At 41.7% G+C, this 22925-nt stretch overlaps 1 protein-coding gene across 1 annotated transcript in view; it reads left to right on the forward strand.

Moving 5' to 3' along the window:
* UNC79 (unc-79 homolog (C. elegans)) overlaps positions 1–22925 on the forward strand; it is a 185361-nt gene that overhangs the window by 129217 nt on the left and 33219 nt on the right. The window contains exons 39-45 of the mRNA XM_019552446.1: positions 489–601; positions 690–775; positions 1904–2077; positions 3920–3988; positions 4576–4686; positions 13802–13906; positions 20181–20258. Coding sequence (XP_019407991.1) covers positions 489–601; positions 690–775; positions 1904–2077; positions 3920–3988; positions 4576–4686; positions 13802–13906; positions 20181–20258 — 736 coding nt within the window. The remainder of the gene's footprint in view (positions 1–488; positions 602–689; positions 776–1903; positions 2078–3919; positions 3989–4575; positions 4687–13801; positions 13907–20180; positions 20259–22925) is intronic.

Here is a 22925-nt window from a genome sequence, read left to right on the forward strand (position 1 = left end):
AGGGGTGGATGTAGTCTTTAGATGGACAGTGCTAGAAAAGGGGAAATTAATGTGTTAACTATTCCTTTATGGTGCATGATTATGAGAGGTTCTCCAAAGACCTGATTCTGTCTCACTGAAATTAATGAGAGTTTTGCCATCCAAGTCTATGACAGCTGGATTGGGTTTCAAAACTTGACAACAGAATGAATGTGAAGAACCAGGAAAAACTAAACAAACTATTTAGCTCCCAATCCAGCCAAGTGGTATGCACTTAGTTTTAAGCATATGAATAATCCAGATGAAGTTCTGAAAGCCAAATACCTGCTGAAGTGCTTTGTTGGATCAGGAACTGTTCTTATTACCATTATGTATTCCTAACTAAATTTGCCTTTTAACCGTTACAAGAAAGAATAGGATATTTACCATCTCAACATACTTAGCTTTGGGACAGATTTTTCACTCGGTGGGGAATTTCTCTCTCCTATTTTTTTCCTCCTCTGTTTCAGTATGATGATCCCTGGTAATGCTGCTGGTGTGGCAAAACAGTTCCTCCGCTGCGTGTTCCATCAGCTGACTCCCAATGGCATACTTCCACAGCTGTTCCAAAGCAATATCAAAGGTAATGGGCTATGCCTGAGTGCATTTCTACTACCATCAATCATCTCCATACCAAAGCCCATCAAAAAAAATGTCATTCTTGTTTCCAGATGGAAGTTTTTTACGGACCCTGGCTACATCTCTTATGGACTTCAGTGAACTGAGCTCCATAGCTGCACTGAGCCAGCTACTCGAGGTTTGTTCAGCATCAGAACATTAAATGTTGCAGACTGTGTTAGGTACTGGCAGAGATCTGTTTCCCTTCCTCCTCCTCTCATACACAGATGTTAAACTTGAACTGTTGGCAGTGAGATTTTGTGCAGTGACTTAAATGGATGCAGGTTCAAACCATAACCCCCTCCAACTACTTCTCTCTAGGCTTTGCTCTCAGTATATCATACAATAATTGCCACAGTTAACTGCCTCCCATCCCTCTGCCTTCCTTCTTTTTGATACTGGGGACCAATCACTTTTTTTACCTTATTACCATTTTTGTGCATGGGGCATTTCATAGCTCTTTTTTGCCTGCCAGGCTACTTTTCCCCTTGTATCAAATGGCAATGTCTCACTGAAGAACCACAGAATTCAAATCTTGTCTCTCTGCTGTTTCCTGTCTGCCTTGTCCTCACTTAGTTTGATTCCCACTCTTACTTTGATGCTAATATGCTGGACATATCATTTTTAAAACATGGAGATTGCTTCCTTTCCAAAGTTGCCATAGAAGCCAGGATTTTGACAGCACTTTAGTACTGCTTGCATCTTTTCAGGCTTGTCACTAAACACTAAGACAGTTATAGTCTGATCATCACTCTATTCATATATTGGCATTCATTCCAATATATAGGGATATGTTTATGAACAAGGTAGTATGAGAAAAAATATTCTGATTGGCCAGAAGAGCACTTAGGACTGGCTATTATGGTCACATGTTTTTCACTGGCTTACCGCATGTTCTAGAAAGTGTATGTTATACACCTTTCTCTCATCCCTGTGCCAGTATAGAGATTATAAAGGTATTGTATCCTGTTAACTACAGGGCATCAGCTCAAACTGTAGCATCCAATGCTTTTCAACTGCGGAAATCCCTTTTTCAGTCCCTGGTGTGTTGGCCAAGAGACAGCCTTCACAAGTACAATACTAAATTTTTCTTTCTCTCATTTATCCTGTGGATATCCCGTGTTGTACTTTATTGTGAATGCAGAAGAAAAACAATGAACTCTAGATTAAATTGTCTGCCTGGCTAGTGTAAACATGTTTAAAATGTTGTGTAAGTTGACATTTTTTGGTGTTCAATTTTGGTTAAATTCTTCATTTTGTTTGCCAGGGTTTAAACAACAAAAAGAATTTACCAGCAGGGGGAGCTATGCTACGCTGTTTGGAAAACATTGCTACCTTTATGGAAGCTTTACCGATGGATTCTCCTAGTAACCTCTGGACCACTATTAGTAACCAATTCCAGACGTTCTTTACTAAACTCCCTTGTGTTTTGCCACTTAAGGTATGATGTATGGAATGCAGGTTTTTTAATTCATAAATGTACTTTGTAAGCTACTAATCAAAACATTTGAGACCAAAACTGCAACAAATTGGTGAGGGTGTGTGCAAACTGAAAGCGGCAGGATAGAAGGTTGAGATGCAAAGCCTAATTTGCTATGAATATTAAGTGATATGCTTTCTAGCATTGGCAGGCGCTCAGCTTGCAATGAGTGTCTGATCTCTTCCTCTGCATAGAACCTCCATACAACATCCAGCATAACTATGGTTGGGGAACAACCATGTAGCTGGGTTTTTTTGCTTTTTTGCCAGATTAGGATGCTAAGTATGTAATAAGCAGCATTCTTGGCAATAAGAATCTGTTCTATTTTCGCTTCTAAATCAAAAACTAATCCACAAAAAGAAAAGCAACATCTAAATAATTTATTAAAAGTATTAAATGGCTAATAGGTATGCAGGGAGGGCTAAGGATAGCCTGCTTAACTGACCTAGTTATAATTCCATGAGAGGACATTACTTATATAGAGTTGTAGAGACTCTATGATAATAGAGTGCAGTAGAACTTAATTATGATAGAGGTGGAGAGTTCAGTGAATCGGAGTTTTGGGCTTTGAATGGTCAACAGGCTTGTGGAGAAGCACCATTTCCCAGTGAATAGTGCTCCAAAGGGCTGATCCAAAGTCACTATGAGTCCATCCATTGACTTTCATTGGTTTCGGACCAGAGCCTAAAAGCCAGACTCTGATTCCTTCCTCATTACTGTGCTGCTCCGTGAGTGGTCCCACTGGGAATACCATGCGTGCAGTCATATTTAACTCATTATGACTAAGGGTGTTAAAATTTCTGTCCTGTGTCATTCACAATGTGTTCTGCTATTTAAATTTGGTTCCATCCCCAACTCACACAAACTGTTTTAAATTTCTGGGCATGGAATCTACACCCTGTAGCTTGAAATTTGGGCCTCACATTCATTGCTTACTTGACAAATGGCAGCAAGAGCCTGGTTGTGCTTGGCTTAACTAGTCTAAACTGACACTCTTGAAGCATTTCCACGAATCAGTGAAATAGCTCCCAGCTGTCCTGTGTAGCAGGTAGCATATGCAGAACATTAACTTGGGGTGTTTATAATTATTTTCCTTATATTAACTTAAAGCATCATTTCTAGTGTCATTAAACTAAGGTCTCATTACACTTTATTGCTTTCACGTCTATGCACAGGGGTTTGCCCGCTCCTGTTCCGTCCCCTGGCATTTTGGACAGCTCTTTGCTGTTGTTGGTGTTTAAAGTGCAATATAAATCTGGAGAAAATGCTCGTTCTTTTCTCACTGTACCCACTAGCATTCACAAAGAACACAAAATTGGAGCTTGGAGCTTTAATATGTTTTCTGAAGAGCTGCTTGCACAGTGGGGAACACCCTTTAAAGGAGTCTCTTGGAGGCGTTGGAGCAGCTATGACCAGGGTACTCTCTAAGAATAGCTTCTGAGGTTCAGAGGATCTACAGAAACACACAGCTTTGGTATAAGTGGCAATGGCCCCCTGCTAATCCCCCATGAAAAGTTCTCATACTAACCATTTACTTAGTTAGGACTTGCCTTTTATGTTCTACCAAGAGTAAAATCATCCCTTTTGACAGGTGATCTGAAGTGAATACCAGGCACCATCCCATACTGAAATTTCTCCCAAAGTCCATCTGGTGGGTTTTACTGCCTGAAGTAGCTGATGGCACTTAAATTGGTAGCACAGCATCCTATTAAAGACAATACAGTTGATCATTTTTCTGCCACCATTAAACATACAAAATTTGCACAGAGAAAGTCACTCTTCTACTTTCTGTTGTATTTACAGTGTTCATTAGATTCCAGTTTAAGAATAATGATTTGCCTGTTGAAGATACCTACTAGTAGTGCCACCAGGGTAAGTTCCAAGAAATATAAAGCACGGGGCTCCTACAGATTTTCCCAGCCCTTGCAGGGCTGCACATTTCTTTCTTATCCCCTAGCTAGAAAAATATTATGTATGAGCATACCATTTTGCAATCTAGTACTCTACAGAAAATAAGTACTTCAGAATCTAGGTTACACTAAAGTGAGGGTGGGATTACAGAAGTGCGTGGGTGTGAATGTATTATCTTCTTAGAGGTTTGACGTTCTTAACAAAAAAAATCCTGTAGTGATAAACTTCCCCAGAGTCTGGTCCTGCAGTCCACTCATTAATGCAGCTCCTGCTGAATCAATGAAAGACTTTCATTTGTAAGGACTCTAAGTTCTGGTATCTAGAAAGTGCTGTTTTAAAGGTAAAAACCTGGCTTTTGATATTTTACTTATAATTTGTCTTATAAGCTTGTAGACATGTATCAAAATAACCCACTGGCTGTAATGGGGGTACACTGAAACCACATATCCTCTGAGCTAAAAATAATTAAAGCATTTCAAAATTTGAACACTGTTCATTTAGCTGAATTAGCCAGTTACTGATTTTTCTAAAATTATGTTTCATTGCAGTCTCTTCTGGAACCATTTTCAAAATTACTGAGCTTTGTCATTCAGAATGCTGTCTTCACTCTGGCCTATCTGGTAGAACTGTGTGGTTTATGCTACCGTGCCTTCACTAAGGTAATAATGACATAATATTTTTCATTAAAGACCACTGAAAACATGACAGAGAAAATGATCACTTCCCTTAAGTGGGAAATGCAAAAGTAAAAACTGAAATCAGTTGTAAACTGCAGTCATGACAGCAGGTTTTGCCAATTAGTAATTATGTTGATTCATTGCCTATCAATGATATTGACTTTAATACTCCTGGCTGCAGACACAATAAAGGGAACCTGCTGGAAAGGCTGTGCTTAATAGTTCTCAGTGATATACCTTTATAACTTTGACATTTTTCCACAGGTATAGGTCATGACTGGTATTTGTGCATTATTTAAAAACATGAGTTGAATTAAGAAAAGGTAGTCCATATGTCTTAGTAAATAGGTTCAGTCACACAGCACATGCAATCAACACCCCCTAAATGTTTTGCATGTTTTATAGGCTGACAGCATGTTGGAAAGCAACGTGTAGAAGGAGATTATATGGGCTGAGAGAGCGTCATGGCAGTGCAAGGGTGGTACCTTTGGCTTTACTGCTGTCTTCCTGTGGCACATTATAGTGTTTGAGGGGTTTTGTTATTGGATGCTTTATGACTGATTTGTGAGAGGGGCAAGAGTGGAGGCTCTTGTAGATCTGTTTGGGAAAATGGTTATTATATCATTGCTCAGAATCGCAGGGGCTTGGTCTTGATGACCAAGGCAGTGCCTTCCAGCCCTTTGTTTTTAAGAAGTTGCTTTCCCAACTTTGTTCTTTCTTTTTCCTATATACATCACTTAAGCTTTTGGTTGCGCTTCAGTTACTATATGTGTCAAAAGGAGATGACAATGTGTGCACCCCTCTGATAAGCTCTTTGAGATCTTGGGATGAAAGTAATGGTAATTATATACACAAATAATAACAACAATGTGCAAATGAATTTTATATTGGCTAGTGAAAAGAGGATGCACAACACACAAACAGCAGAGAAGAGTCAAACATTTGAGTAGATCCATACACTAAATCAAATACATTATTAAAGCAAAAAACCCACAAACCTTAGCTACTCTTAGACTAGACAGTTTCTCAGCTTAGTCAGTATAGCATACAATAATTAATAATTAAGAGATCTTTTCCTAGATAAAGAGTTACATTTTTCAATAATTATTACATGCTTACAACACATACATTAGGAATGACTTCTATAGCCATGAGAATAAATATATTCCTTGAAAAGGCATGCAGCAACCATAATAAAGACAGAAGTTCCCTGGCTAAAAAATAAGAAAAGTCATTTTAGCAGAGGTGGTGACAGGTATTTGGAATTCTTCCATAACCCTGAGCTGAACTCCCACAACAAAAGGTATCTTTAATAACTCCAAGCAGACAGTGCCTTATTTTATTTCCAATGTAAAAAATAGATCTCAACATGGAGGAAAACCTACGTCTCAGAAGACCTTCCTGCTCATTAGAAATAACTATGGCTCGGTGAATGATAGATTTCTCAGTTTGTAGGTCAAACTTAAATCAAAAAATGATTTGACTCAATTTACAAATTGACAAAACTCCAGTTTTGACAGATGTCCTTGAAAATATTTCTTTTAGTCCTGAAATTCTTTCAACAATGTTATATGTCTTACATAGCACAGAAAAATGCTTATGTGGGATGAACAGGGGCTAAACAGAATCAAGGGTATGGAGTCTGAACCCAGCCCAACTCAATTTTTTTGTATAACTTAGTGTGGCAGGGCACTGTTTGTGCCTGCCACTTTAAGGGCCTGGAGCTAGCAGCTGCCAGGTGCCTGATGAGGGCAGCCAGTTTGAACCTAGGGCTGCCTATATAAACAGGGCAGTTCTGCTGCTGGAGACAGGCAACAACATCACTTGGCTGGAGGGCTGCTGGTATCATCTGGAGGTAAGGGAGAAGCTGTAGGGGATAGTCAGGAGGATCCTGGTCCTGGGTACGACCTAAAACTGCACCCTGCCGGGAGTGGATGACCTGGAGGGGCTCTCAGGGGAGCAGGAGCCCCCAGGAAATGCCAGGCCTGTTACCACCCTGGTGAAAGGCAGGTTGGGGCACCTTAACCCCTAGCCCCCACAACTGGGTGGGTTGCCCCTTGTTTGGAGGGCCTGGAGTGTGGACCCCCAGAGAGAGAGAAAAGGCCATAGACTCATGCCTGTCCGGTCTTCCCCTGACTGGTCAATGCTAGGGCCAGGACCGGAAGGGTCAAAGGGCCAGAGGCCTGCTGCGAGGAACGGCCAAGAGCTGCGCGCCTGGGGTTCCGATTGGCCTGGAGGTGGGCCAGGGCTAGTGAGCCAAAGGCTCCAGGGAGGGACCACACCTGAAGGGGAAGTGGTTCAGGGAGCTATGCTGCCTAGTATGAAGGTGGATGAGACCGCCTGAGGAGAGAAATCCAGGCGGGGTTCAATTAGGAGGATTCTGGGGCCCAGTGTGGGGGCCAGTGATGATAACAGCTGGATGCCATCTGCAATGTAGGGGAGGAATGGAGCCGCAGATATCTCCCCCTGGCATTGGGGCAGGAAATGCGCAGCCTGCTGCTTAATTACATTAATGAACTAATTAATTCCAACAATGCGTGGCAGGCGAGAAGGCAGGCTGTTAGTCCAGAACCAGGTGGGCGGGCCACAGTTAAATTGGCCCCAAGGAGGCCCCCTGTTACACTTAGCAAGATGTTTGAGTTCTCTATGCTTTACTTCCCTGTCTGTAGTTTGAGAATAGTAGGTGTGTGTGCATGACACTTTAAAGTGGGCTAAATGCTTTTGCACTGCTTTAATGGTATCGGTGTTTGCACACCTCAGCGGCATATTGCACATTAATTCCAGCTGCTGTAGGAAATTCAGCAATGTAATGCACCTTAAATGCCTTGGGGCACAGCAAACTAAAACTCCTTTGAGGAGTTTTAGTTTGCTGCCCCTACAGCTGTGGAGCGAAGCACAGGGGTCCATGCAGCTTCACAGCTTTGCAGGAAGTCCTGCAGGCAGTGTGGCAACAGCCTGGGAAAGCAGCTTTACAAAAGAAAAGCAGCGATCCCCATCTCCCCCCTGGAGCCTGCCTGCCTGCCTGAGCTGCATGGGGGCTTGGTACTTCCCTCCATGGCTGAGGTGCCCCCTGGGACTGCCTGAGCTGGGTGCCTGTGGGGAGGTGCCACCTGGGAGGTGGGGGCCACCGCTGCCACTGAGGGAAGCACCAGTCCCCTCCCCCTGCAGCCCAGGGACTGCTCTGCCCGCTGGCAGCTCACCCTCTCCTCCCCACTGGAGAAGCAGGTAAGTCAGCGGGGTGTGCGCATGACACAGGGGTTTAATCAGCCCTAAATTGAAGCAGTGTTTTTTAAAACCCACTGCTTCAATTTAGGGCCCCTGTTTTATCTGTTCATGCCCAGTCATACTTCCCTGCGTCCTGGAAGCTGAATTTAGATTTCCAGAAATGAATGCTACCAGTTCCTAACCTTTCTTAAAATGAGACTCTGACATCTCAGAATAATTCCTGGCACTGTCAACAGAGTGAACACAAGCCATTTTGGGTATGTCTTCACTACAGTTTGTGAAGGGATATGAGTCCAGATGTGAGTGTATGGACTTGCTGAGCCTGTCGTAGAGAATGCTGCACGCAAGTCATTTTTGTGTAGGTGCTGTTGTTACATGGGTTTGTTGCCTAGATTTTGGGTACATCTTAGATTTTGACCCTTTTTTTTAGTTTTATAGTTTATTTTCATGAATGAAGGTAGTGCTCCATACACAGGGGCAAACTCTTTGTAATTGGGGTAAGAAAACAGAGAGTTGCTAAACTTGCAATTGGCATCCATTGTTTTGAGTCGGTGACCTTGAAGGTATTTAATTTGCCCCCTGCAATGGCCAGCCATCTGCTCAATTCACCTTGCCAAGAGCCTGTCATATAGGTGATAATTTCAAGTACATTTCCCAAAATCATGTTTTTTGTTGTGCCCACAGTAAAGGTTTACCAGAAATCTACAAACCTCTGGCTAGCTAGAAGCATGCTGGAAAGGCATCTTCTAGTGCTGTCCACAGTGAGATGAGTACTGCAGAAATGGAGAAAGCTAGATGGAATGAAGCCAAATGTCATCCCAGTAGCTTCTGGTGTACAGGAAGTAAGTGGGAATTGAGTAGATAAAAAGGCTAGAAAATATAGGCTTGGGGAATTGTAGTGTGGCACTGGAGGATTATTGAAACCCAAGCTCTGGTATCTAGGCTTTGCCTACTTCCTTACTGAAAAGTAAGTGGCCCAGTGCCTAACTTAAAATGAAACTCCAGGTCTAACCTATATTCCTGGAAAGGCAAACAAGCATAGGTTCAAAACACATAAACTCAGACTTCAGGGTTTTGTGTGAAGATGGTGTGTTGTGAAGGCCAGATAAGAGCCTAGGTTAAGCTAGCAGTGGAAGCATAGCCTTTTTTTTTTTTGGACCTTGTTTGTACATAAAGCAAAGGTTGGAATGTCTGACATACCCAGGTGCCCTCAGACAAACATGGGTGATTTCCCATCTCACCTTCTGTTATTTCAGTCAAGTTCTTGTTCTGATATAGCACTTGGATAGCATTTTTTCCTTCTACGTTTCCTGGAGCTACAAAAATATATTGGCAACTTTACTGGAAACAGTAAGCTTGAATTATATCACTTTATGAAAATTCCTTCTTGAATTTGCTAATGCAGCCAAGTGACCCAGAATGGGATCATTAGCAAATATTCTGCTGCAATTTATACCCAGAGAGCACTTCATTTAGTAGAACTCCATGCCATGTTATCTTTGGTATTGTTGAGACTTTACTGTAAATGTGCACTAGAAATATCAAAATTATGATGGCTCCTGAAGAACATTTAGTATTTTGTGTTCTTGTATAATGAAAATCTCTGTAGTGTAATTGCTGCAGGGCACTAAAGTGCCTGCTCCTTTAAGAGCAGAAACTGCCTAGGGAGAGGGCCCTAGGAGCCAGGCAGAAACCCCACAGGTGTAGATTACTATGGCAGCAGGCTATTAAGGGAATTCACTTGCACCCGGTCAGCTGACCAGAAGAAGGCAGGGTCCTGGGCACATATAAATGAGGCCACAGAGGTTAGTTTTCTGGCAGCAGCCAGTGGAAGCAGTCTGCAGAGAAAAATTGCTCAGGGATGCTGTGGCTGCCTGATATACTGCACGTGGGGTTCCAGGAGCTCACCAGGCACCCTGGCCTACAGGCACTTAATGCTGGGGGCGGGGTTTGACTCTTTTAAAGGGACAGAGTGTACCCTGAACTAGTAGTATTATGTTATAGCCCAGGGACTCATATTTTGGTTGCTGTTTATAAATCGGTGGACCAGGCCGAGGCTACTGGGGAGGAGGAGGAGGCCTCACTGGGGGCACATTATGGTGTGGAGACCCCAGCACCAGCGGGTGCAGTGCTAGGGGGTGCAGAGACAAAGGGGCTGCAGAGAGCCCAGCGCCAGCATAGGCACAGAGACAGGGCTGCGGAGAGCCCAGTGCCGGTGTGGGTGCGGAGACAGAGGGTGTCTGTCCTATGAGGCATCTATTTTGAGTGGGACCCAAAAGGGGTCCAAGAACCCACAGGGTTTAGTGGGGTCCATCACAACCGTGTCCAAACACAGACTCGAGGGCAGCCTCCCTATTTATTATAGTTACCAGCAAGACTTGGCAGATGAGGAAAAGAGTGCCCATTGGGCAAGACTGGCACAGTCATGGAGACCTAGGGGCTTCACAGCCATCCCTGGGGACTCCATCCTGTGACAATAATGGACTAATGTTTCTGAGTAGATAACATATATAAGTATGTTCTAGCAGGAATATAATTTTTGAACCTTGACAGTATCAGATTCACATGCTCATTTTGCAGCTTTGTTTTGTCTGCTGGAACCAACCATATCAGCACAACCTGCAAATATATTATGGAGCAGTATGTACTTGCCTTTCCAATAAGCACTGCATTCTCCTATAGGAGTTTAGAGGTCAGTGCGTTCGATGCAGTCAGCCTTTTTTATCACTGATATTTTCATAATTCCCTTTGCAGGAATATCTCAATTTCTCTTGTCTTTTTGTGTCCAGAAACTCACATCAATCTGATGTTTCCTTATCTGACTTTGTTTTCCAGGTGGCAAATTTGATTTCAGTACCTATGGTATTCTCAATTGAGAATAGCTTTGCTTCTGTGGATTACAATCTGAGTATCTTTAATTTTCCTGTCAGTCTCAAGTCTCAAGAGGACTTTAATTTTACTTTCTTATCTCTTACAGCCGCTGGAGTTTGAACCTTAATTTAGTTTCTTGCTAACATTCATTGGGCTTTTATTAAGTAAAAACAATATAGCATTGAATTAGACACGATATCACTTTGCTATTGAAATTTTTTGCGCAAACTTACAGTAGGTCCAGTTCTTCAGCTGAGGTAATTTAATGTAGCTACACTCAAAAAAGAAAAGTCTCCCAAAAATCTATTCATATTTTTATTCTATTAAAGAACTGAATAAGATGATGATTTTTGTCTGAGTTGGTTCCTCAGTATTAGTGACTAGCAAACCTCCAGAGTGTTCACACCTGTAATACTTCAAGGGTCTTCTCTAGGCAGCCTATCTTTCACAGGTGCATTCACTTTTTTTTTAGAGTGAGCTTTCACTGTGCAGTGGTGAGTAGGGCTAAATTCTAGTTTTATTTACACCAGTTTTATATTGATGTGACTGCTCTGGACCTTATTTTCAGTTACGTTTTCTGTGAAGCGTCCTTTAAATCCGTGTAATGTCTACCACCAGAACGATGTAAAAGGGATTTGGTGGGAATTGGAAGCTGGCCCACTGCCTTCAGTGGAGTTACTCCTGATTTATACCAGAGTCCATGGGAGCAGAATTGGGCCCATTTACCTTTGAAGTCAAATGTCTAGGAACTCTTATCCTTTATCTAAGGTATAGTAAATCACTCAATATCTGAGCAAACATTTATGTTTCATTGCTGTGCTCCCTCTCTAATACTGGGGAGGAATAGAGGAGACTTATTTATTTAAATATACATTTTCAAATGACAGGAGTTGTCTGGAGACAACTCACCTAATTTTCATTTCATCCACCAATCCTAATGCACTTTAAAAACATTGAGGGCTTAAGTATGGCTGGAGCATGGTGTGATCTGAGTAAAGGGGCAGGCTTTGGTTATATCATCCTTTGAGCAACTCAGAAGGGAAACTGTGATTCACTTTATTAGGTGGGGACCTATTCCTCCTCCTTCTCCACTATTTAAACAACTGATTGTGCTGAGTGTAGACCCAAGCAGAGCACATACTGGCCAAAACACTGGTGCCTCTATTTTCCTAGAAAAATATCTTTGGGATTTTTTTGCCATGTCCATTATACTCAAATGCCCTTTGTGTAAGATCAGCCCCACTTAAAGTTTCTGGACCACTGAGTCTGCTTCCTTTTCACAGTAAAATCTTGGGTTGGGTATTTTTATTCATATGTGATGGCTGACTTTTTTACTACAGATTTTCTTTTCTAAATATTCCTAGTAGCAGCAATGGTGATTTTGTCATTGGGGTGACATTTGGGTAGATGCAGGTAGATGCTGTGTATAGTGTGGTGGAGCATATTGATGAAATCTCATCTAATGAAAATATGCTGTTTCATGGAAACCTAAGGGCAGACTCCTATTGTGCTGTATGCACCCAAATGTCACTTACCCAACTGTGTAACTGCTAGGGGTGTGCAAAGCTTCAATTGCTAATTTGATTCAGCCTGATTCAGTGGCCAAATCTCTGAATCCAAATCAAATCAGGAGACCCTTTAATTTCTCCAAATTGATTTGGAACCCTCTGAATTGATTCAGAAAGATTTGATGATTCAGACATAGACTCAGCTTTAAATGTTTTTTCTACATAACTCAAGGTAGCAGGAGGCTCGTGAATGCTGCGATGCTGGGGCAGATGAAACATCCTACAGGAGCACAGGGGCTCCCCAGCACGCTCGGCAGCAGACTTAGAAGTGGACCAGAAACACTTCCTGTCCACTTCCATGTCTGTGGGGGAGTGCAATGGGGGCCCCCTGGCTCAGTGACTGGTGCCTCTTGGGTCTGGTAGGGCACCCAAGGTCCCCCCATGGCTGATTGCCAAGCCAGGGGGGAGGGACGTGGGGGGGACCCATGTGCTCCCCGGCAGAGAAGTGAACCCAGAAGTGGACTGAAAGGCCCCCCTACGCTCCTGTGGGACGCTCCATCTGCCATCCCATCTCAGCATTCATGAACTGTGCCTGGTACCTCGAGGTATGTAGAAAAAAAATTAAAGCTGTGCCTATTGCTGAATTGCTGATTCTCTGAATCAGCATTGAATCTTCAAATTTGGATTTGGTCGAATTGAATGCGGGGGACAGTGATCCGACTCAACAAATCAAATCACTGTCCCCGATTTGGCCTGAATCCGAATCTGAGTTGAATATGGCCCATTTCGCACACCTCTAGTAACTGCTGTCTTTGGCACTTCTGCTTAGTGAGCATTTATTGCATGTGGTGTGAGCATTGCAAAGCTACTGAGCATTTGCAGCAGGCTGCCCTCTAGCTGGGCAGGTGTACAGCTCCATACATGTGTATTGGGGCAAACATAAGGGCCAAAGTTGCAGTCAGGCAGAACAAAACAAAAACTGACTAGTGGGGAGGGCAGAGGTGAAGGCATGACAGGGCAGCTTCTGGGAATTATATTTCTGGTTTAAATGTGTTCATGTTGTAACAATGCTGCATGTCTCCATTTACCTCACTGGCTTGTAAAGGGTGGGGTGAGGGGAGAAAGGGTTAAGAAAGACTGGAGACAGAGCTGTCTTGCCTACCTGATGGGATGCACTTCCAACAACAACTGTGTTTTGCATATAAAATATGCACACATTGATATATGGCCTTCCACCAGTTAAAAAACGAGTCTTTCCATTAACTTCAAAAAGCTTTGGAATGGGTACATAGAAGTATACAAATGAAGGGTCACTTATTTCTATGTTTTCTGTGATGCAAAGCCAAAAGCACATTTGTGTGATTTTTCTTTTATTCTCTCTTAACTGTTTATAATGAATTAAAAACAAATTTGGGAGGTGACTAATTTTCTGCTGCAGTATTTGATGTCACTGAATTTCTAGAACCTTTCAGGAAATTTTTCCTGTGTTTTAGGAAAGGGATAAGTTCTACCTGACCCGAAGCGTCATCCTGGAGTTACTACAAGCACTGAAGTTAAAATCCCCCTTACCAGATACAAACCTGCTGCTGCTGGTACAGGTAAGTAAATATGCCTTTCAAAGTCTTTCAGGCTATCCAGGGGTTGTGAGTATTAAAGTCCCAATTCAGCAAAATGCCTAAGAAGTGTTTCAAAAAAGAACCTGACAAGAAAAAGTTAAACCTACACTTCCACTAAAGGCCTTAAAAACTAAGGATTATGTATGCAAATTGTGCATATATTTGGACACCTGACTTGATATGTAAGCACCTAAGTGACCCAGTTTTCAAAAGTGCTGATGACTCACAGCACCTTTGCTTATGCCCTGATCTACATACTACATCTCAGAGGAGCTGCAGTTACAGATGCATCTTAGGGTTCATATCATACCCCTCTAGCCAATCAGATGGTAGTCCTAGAGCGAGAAGAGCTAGCTGGAGTAAAGATCCCCCTTTTTTTTTTTGAGAAGCAGCAAAGTTGCTTCTGGCCCATGAAGGATCTTCTCCTCACTGAGAGGATTCTTTTAGCAAAGGATATACCAGGTGGCATGTCTGCTTCCCTTACCATGCTTCTGGCCCAAGGCAAGATTTTAGCTGAGATTTTCAAAGAAGCCTAAGGGCAGTAGACATTTAAATCCTACTGCAGATCATTCGTCTCTTGGGCTAGGTACAAACATTTAAAAATCTTGAGACAGAATTGATCTAAGTTATGTGGTTTTCTGTAAGCAGCTTAGTTTAGATCAGTAGTGATCTGAACACATTCATCCCTTCATGGGGAGCAAATCTTAAATCTTAGTTTTGCCATTTTAAAACCAGTTTTGTGTGCCAAATTTCTGTTCTGTTATGGGTCTACACCAGTTTTCAATCACTTATTCGGGTAAAAGTGTAATGTCTGTACCTGGCCTCAGGCTTCTTTGGATGCCCCCAGTTTTAATAATGATAATAATAATAATGATAATAATAATAAAAACCTCTCCTACCTGCTCAGGTGACAAAATTGGAGGTGAGCCTGAGTTATAAAGTGCAAGTTTGGGTCCTGGAGTTCCCTAGAATTCCAGGCTAACTGAGGGCTCATTGTCCTTACCGGACTCACTCTGTAAACAATTTTTAAGGAGTCCTGTGATACCAAACTGGGAAAAATAAGGCATCAAGCAGTGGCCATTCTGCTGAGGACCAGCAGTTTTGAACATGGCTGGTTGGCAGTACAGCTTCTTGCACTGTGCAGTTGGCTCGTCACTGTTTGCATTCAGTAGCTTAAATGACAAAGAATCAGCATAAAAGTGACTGTCATGGTCCAAGCAGTCTGAGCTCTGTTAATGTCCTCCTTGGATCATTTCCAGTCTGTCTTGCATCACAGCATTTCCTCCCTTAATGTGGCCAGTGCTATGTCTTAACATATGTTATTATGAGCTGATCCTCTTGTGAGTACTGGTACATTAGTCATAGAAAATAAGCAGTTGCCACTTGACTGAAAAATAACATTGGCAGTTTAAATTATATAGCAGTTAGAATGACTCTGAAAACAGTTATTATAACATCAGGGAAGGAAAATGAAAAAAAAACTTGTTTTTTTGGGGGGAGCACAAAGGCGATTTTAATTAAATCAGAATCGTTTTAATTAAAACATCGCAAAATTCTTTTTTAGGCATGGATTTCTATTTTCAGTGTCAGTAAAAACTACATAGTAATTTTAAAGGTGAAGAGTGCATGACTTGTGGAATTATTATTGGGAGATAGGTTTCTTCAGAACACTGACTTAAATCCACACTGGTGTATAGTTGTTACTAGCTGAGGGCTGCTCAGAGCATATGGCAAGATTGTGTGAGGTATGCAATGCCCTCAGTGCCCGTTAGCTGCAGCTAACTCCCAATGAATTATAGACTATGCCATTCTTACTCTTCTGTGCTGCTTCATGTATGTGGCTGTGGGTTTTAGCATGCAAATACTTATTACCCTTTGGTAACTGGACAATCTTGTGTGAGGCTGACAACCAGTTATCTGAGTATCTGATCCAGTTCAATGCCAAAAGCTTAATGGGAGCTGGAAATTGAACCCAGAGCTGTTGGTTCCCTCCCATGGTCTAGCTACTAAACACAACTCTTTTATGTAGTGGAGAGAAGTAGAAAACCATTTCTAGAGCTTCCCAGCTAGCACTGTTCCTATACACTACATTTACTTTGAGGGTAATGTAGGAAATCGGCTAAGAAAATCACAAATAATATAAATTTTAGTTTTCCTTCAGTATCTGTGAAATGAGGAGTTGTTTCAGTTTGTCACACTACCCTGAGAAGCTCCTAGAAAATTCACATTCACTTGCACTATCTTATGTTCATAAAATCTGTAGCAGTGGTACTGCAAGACAAATGGAAAAACAATTCACTTCCAAGAACCTTCCTTCAGAAGCCCCCTCCTCCCAAAGCTGTTAGCATGTGCATAAGCCTCTCTGTGTGCAGTGCATATAGAAGACAGATTCAGTCAAGTTGATCAAGATAAAAAGGAGGGTAGAAGCACTTTATTTTAATGATGGATTGGGTGTGGGCTGGATAACAAAGGAATTCCTGGAGTACACATTTGACACCCACATTCACTTTAGATTACTCACTACCGTCAGGGTAACTGGTGACATAAACACTAAGTGTGATGGGAATTATTTTACCAAACTTTATTAAAAGGGAAATGGGTAAGCATGGAGACAAATGATACTTTGCCCATGCCCTTGGTAGGTTAGAAGAGAGACAGGCAGTCCCTTCCCCAACACTCTCCCTGTGAGTGACTTCTGTAATGCATATGCTTGTGCTCTCCAGGGAAGTTGGACCCTCTGTAGGAGGCCCACACATGACACTGTGTACATCAGTTAAGTCCCACTTAAAAAGGCTTGGGGGTGACCCACTGCACAGGGGTGAATGTCAACCCCACCCGAAGTGTGAGCAAGTCCATTCAGCTTAGCTGTACTATGCATTGCAGTCCAGAATCATTCAAACTAGATTCTGCTTGTCCATTGATTCAGAAAGGTGCTTTATGTTCTTGCTTTTTTTTTAAGGTGTTTAATTGATATATTCACTAACTCACAAAATGCATTATTTCACCCCAGGGCTCCCAGTCCTTTGTGCTAATTAATGCATTTTTATTGTAACAAAACTGAGGTTGATGCTGGGAGATGCTGGTAGAAGTGGTGGAAATTTTTCATCTAAAATATTTTTTTGAAGATAAATACTTTTTTTACCAATAAGATGGACTTCTCTGTAGAAAGATCCATTTTGAGGAATTTTTTTCAGTTTTACATTGCAAATATAAAGTATCCAAACTCAGCAAACCCCCAGGCGTAGCTACCAAATGCATATAATTGGGATGGGTGGCCCTGTGTTTTGATGAATACTCAAAATATTCTGAAGAGAAATTTTAATCAACATTTAGAAACCTTATTTGCGTGGATTTTTTTTCATGCAGCACTAAACAAACAAAATGATCCCTCCCCATCCCCCAGCCAGAACATGAGAATTCCCAACCATCTCTGATGTGGAGTGTTCCCACTGATTTTAATTGGCATGCAACTCTTAGCAGGATCTACTTAGTACTTCTAAGGACTGGGTGCCAGCTTCTCCGGTATCTTCACTCTATTGTTTTAAACAGAGGTTTCTTTAGCTGAAAGGTCCAGTGGTTCAGAAAAAAATTAATCTGCAGTCTGTATTCCCCACAGTAAATCTTAGAATTTGAAGGCTTCAGTCTGATCTGGAATTTACTGATTCACGTGTGTATTTGCTAGACTGTAGCATATTATTAATTTCATTTTGTTACTGATCTAACAGAAGAGCTTGCTAAGTTATTGATGTAGCTATAATCACGGTGGCTTTTCACAAATGACTATTTACAGACTCAGAAAATGTTGGTTTAGATCCTTTAAATGCAGTTTCCCAAATTATAACATTTGTTCTCTAGATTCCTCAGGGTTGTACTGTTTTTCTTTTATTTTCCTGTTTTATTAGTTGAATATTGCTGTCAAAATTAATTAGTACATATGAGTAATTATATTCTGGAAACTGATCACTGCAAAATTAATACAGGCATCTGTTTTAGGCTCTTGTAAATTCTTACAGTTTTTGGGTTTATTTTTGAAAGATCTTGTGATTTGTTTGATCAACATACAAATTTTCTCCAACACAGGGTTCACTTAAATCTTACCAGGAAACCAGCTGCCTTCTTAGTTTTCATACCCAGTCTTTAATTAGAAGATACTGGTCCAAGCCATTCATAGAGGAACTACTTTTTTAACCAGCATTGTGAATCCCAAGACTTTAGTCTCCCTTTTCTTACTAGTGTAAATTTGCAGTAACTTCATGGAAGGCAGTGAGATGAGATTTGTGATAGCACCTGGTGATTTCCATAAGAGTCAGGCCTTGGTTTTATTTCTTTTCAGTTAAGATGTATTTATTATTCCTTTTTAACAAGAAAACCTTGGAGGTAGCACCCATGATGGACCAGATCTTCAGTTAGCATAAAATGGCATAGTTCTGTTGCTTCTGACTTACCTCATTTTAGTATCTCACCCTCTGAATAAAAACATAATACATATCTGTTATCTAAGATAAAGATTCCCTAGAAGCTGTTTCTTGACAATAATGTTTTAGAACTTGGAGTAAGAGTATGTGTAAAGATAAGGAGTAATGAATAAATGGTCTTGTCGGGGTGGGGAGTATATGTTGCATATTAGATATTTCTTCCACTCACATTCAGCAGACCAGACTATCTATTCATTACTCTGCAACTTTATCTCCATTAGGAAGAGATGCAACAGATATTTGCCTGTTCCCCATACTTTAACAGTGTGACTTCCTTTGCGTATGAATGGTGTTAAATCTGTTGCCAGTGGCATATTGATGTCTTGTGGTATTTGTAGGGAGTTGAGATGAATGACAGGAAGTGGAATTGAAAATGAGAAATGTTTCATTTTGAGCCTTCTGGCTTATCCAACCTTTCTTCACTGCTGTGCTGCTCTGAGAGGATCTTCACAGCTTCAAGCCAGATGTGACAGAGGATAAGCTGAACAGCACCTAATTGCTCATTACAAACTTTATGGATGTTATCAACCATTGTTGGTGTTTTAAATTAATCTAGGTTATATAACCTGCCCTTTGAATGCATATTTAAAGTAAGCAATGCTTCTCCTTAGCAAGACAGTCCACTTAAATAGATTTGAAATACCTGGCCAGAGTCAGGGTTTGGGTGACCTTGTCTGAACATTACCCTAAACATATTGATTTCTCTTTGTGCTGTTTTCCCTTCAAGAACAGACTTCTAAGTCTGATGCATGAGTGTTCCTAAGTTCTTGGTACATAATGTGAAGATTCTCACTGAAATGTATTATAAGAAGGTGTAAGTTATGAGTGGCTAGAAATGATGCTTCCTAGCACCATAGGGGACCCTAGGGACAAGCGGTGGGACAATCAATAATAATCATGATACTAAACCTGTGCGCTACACTACTGAAATTTATGGCAAGATTGGAGAATCACAACATAAATTGCCAAGAAAGAAATATAGGTTTAGACTTGTGAACCTTGTATTTCTACTTGCTTTTTGGAGGGATGACATGTTGCTTTTGCTATGGACAGAAACTAAATTGCTCAAGGGCAAGGTTAATGTTAGGATAGCCAACTCTGTGGAGCAGACACAATCTTTTCTGTAAAGTGTCTAGCACAGTATTTCACCTATATAGAAAATAAACAGCAATATTCAGAGACCCTTTTTCTGAATAGCTTGGGTATTGCAGATTGGGGTTGGGAGGAAGTGGGCAGAGGAATTAGAATTATATAGGAGTAAAAAAAAGGGAATGGAGGGAAATAAGGGAAAATTAAAGCATCATAAAAGTCCAATGAAACCTAAATCAAGCCCAGAACTTACTGGGTTTGACTCAAGTATTGCTTAATTCTTTGGGTTGTGTTATGCAAGAGGTCAGACTAGATGAATATAATGCTCCATTCTGGATGTAAAATAAACTCATTTAGTGCATCCAAGGTGTAATTCCAGGGCAATCACTAGAGTCACACAAGTGATGAATATTTCCCTCATCCTTTTTTATGTCTGAACATAAGATTTCCTGCACAAAACAGTATATGCATGCCAACTTGTGTACTTTAACAACAGTTGGTTCATCTGGGAATTAATTTGCTTATAACAGCCGACAAACTAGTTTGTTTATAGTGGGAGAACTAGCTCTTTTGTGTCCGAAGGCAGATTCCTACAAATGTAAGCAGAGTTGAGCTGAGCTTAATAAACTCATAAATTACTGATTACTGTCTTCAGGCTCCTGCAAAAATAATTCATTTTAATTTCTTATTAGTTTGTTTGTGCAGATGCTGGAACAAAACTAGCTGAGTCAACTATCTTGCACAAACAGATGATTGCGTCTATTCCTGGAGTAAGTACTTACCGAAACTCCCTGCCTGTATTTCTGCTTTTTTAGAAGTATGTCTGTTTCATTGTTGATCTTCAGCTTATTCTGCTAAATCTGCCTTCCTCTCACCTTTATTTCTCTTCTGGTTTGACAGGTGTACTGAGTGTAGAAAGTGAGATGTTTCTCTTTAATAAGCCATTAGCGAAAACTTTTAAGTAACACAACTTGATAGTGCAGCCTTTACTTGCTTGAGTAATTATTATTCATACAACAAGCCCCACTGATGTAATGGGGTACTCCTTCAAATGAGGATCACTTTGCCATTTTCCAGAGGTTCAAATATATGGAGAGGAAACCAACTAAATGATCCCCAGAAAAGTCAGACAAAGTGGGAGGTTTCAGGCCATTGCCTCCTGTCCCCAAAAAGTCATGCATGGGAGCTTTTGGCATCTTTTCCATGATATTTAGAGTTTTAAATCTATTATGCTTATGTGTGTAGCTGAATTACCAGTAGTTAGGTGGCTAGATACCGATCTGCAGTCTGACTTATTCATTCCAAATTTACTCTATGATTTGCAGAATCTCTTTATCCATATGTGAGTCTCACCCAGACCTAGAGATGGCCTAAAGGAGTCTTCTGTATCTAAAATCTTGGTGTCTATGATTTTGAATGCTGAGCTCCACTGATAATTAACATTCCTCTAATGGAACCTCTTTATTTTATTTTGATGAAGGTAGCCAGGTTGGTCTTGGTATAACAAGGCATGAGAGAAATTGATCACTTCAGAAGAAATCTCGGAGGAGAAAAGTGTTCTGTTGTTTAAATGCATCATGTTACTGCTGAGAGCAACTGAATAAATAGTCAGCTTGAAATAGAGCATTATTATTCAGGAGGTTTGAGTACAATACCTTTTATAATTCCATCACTCAATTTAAAAGAACCAATGTGGAATCTTTAGTCCACATAAACTGGATGGAGGACATACTGACAGGGCTGCCAGTGACCTTATTTTACTGTTTGTTATCCTGTCAAGGGAACTGACAGGCATAGCATTTGAAGAGACAGAAGGTGCTATAGTTCAGCACCATGTAGATTCATATTAACATAGAAAAATGAGAAACACTCAGGTCAGCTGCTTAAATATAGAATTTGACCAGATTTTCAAATTTCGGGAACAAAAATTCAATTAAAGCTAAAGTAGTTTATGACCAAAATCAACTCAGATTGCTATACATGCTCAGATAAGAGTGTTCGGTTTCCATGCTCCAGGGGTTTTACACAGGAGACTAAGGGAATGCTCTCTGCTAACATACATTATTGCTTTATGAGACAGGAGCATTGTGAGTTCCTTTGAAACCATATATACCAACCAGTTTTGTAAGCACTGGTTTATTTTTGAGAAAGCAATGATTTATGTTGTTAAAGTAAATCTTGTGTTCATTACATCCACAATAACTAGGCATTTAGGAAATCTCAGTTTTTCAGAAGTCCAGAGTATCCACAGCTCTCATTGACTTGGCTAGAGTTATGAACTGCTCAGGTGGCTTGTAAAACAAACCCTTGTATTCAACGGCTCCTGCGTAGTCTGACTTATTCCTTATTTTAGTTTGATAATTTAATATATTGCATTTCTCTGCATCTACTTTTCATGTCTTTCACTAACCGCAAGCTGGAGTGGCACAGACTATTTCTGTGACTTGTGTTGGGGGCTATGTTGAGGTGCATTGGTCACATGGACAAAATTGTGCTGCTACAATGTAGTTTGGGCCCAGCTCTCATCTTGCCATACAGGGCACATCTACATGTGCCCCTACGGTTCTGTTGTTACTGTGCCATCATTTAGTACTTCCTTTAGGCTCCTTTAGGAAGTACTAAATAATGAAGCAGTAACAGCCATTACTAAATTGTGTTGGTGGTGCACAGTTATTTGTAACTGCCGTGTCACCAGAACAATGAGCTATAGTGAGGGAGCATGTTGCTACAGTGATGTAGCTGTGGCATCACAGTTTAAGCGTCTCATGTAGACATGCCTTTGGCACAGACTATTTCTCCTTCTATGCCAACTCTATTGCATCTCTTATCCGTTTGTGAAAGAAGTACAGGGAGTTCATGCCGTAGGGTGACGTAGTTGGCTCATGACTGAGTTTTTGACATTACTAGACAATTGCCCATCAAGAATTACGGGGGTGGGCAGCAGGCAGGGATGGAGCCCTGTGCCCCCCACTCTGGGCCCACTCTCCTCTTCCCTCCTGCTGCTTGGGGTCTGGGCCCATTCCACCCCTCCCTGCCTGAGTGTCAGGGGAGGTGAGTGGGCCCGGGCCCGATGCAGGGGAGGGCTGGGCCTGAGGCTGGGGAGAAGCCAGGCTGCCACAGCAGGGTGGGGTGGGAGCAGTGGGCTCAGGCCAACCTGGCGGCGGCAGGGGGACGGGAAGAGCAGGCTCAGGGCTGACACGGTGGATGGGGAAGGGGCGGAATGGGCCCGGGCCCAATGCGGGGGAGGAGTCCCACTCCTCCCCTTCCCCAGCCACTGCTGTGTCGGGCCCGGCCTGCTGCTCCCCCCACCCCCCGCCACCAACATGGCAAGCCCACTCCACCCCTGCATCAGGAAGTGGGGAGTGGGCCCAAAGGGGGGGTGAGGCGCCACCTGGGCCTACTCCCCAGGGAAGAGGAGGCCCACTCCTCCTCTCCTG

The sequence above is a fragment of the Crocodylus porosus genome, unplaced genomic scaffold (genome assembly GCF_001723895.1).
Source record: "Crocodylus porosus isolate Cpor-Errol unplaced genomic scaffold, CroPor_comp1, whole genome shotgun sequence".
NCBI classification, from domain to species: domain Eukaryota; kingdom Metazoa; phylum Chordata; order Crocodylia; family Crocodylidae; genus Crocodylus; species Crocodylus porosus.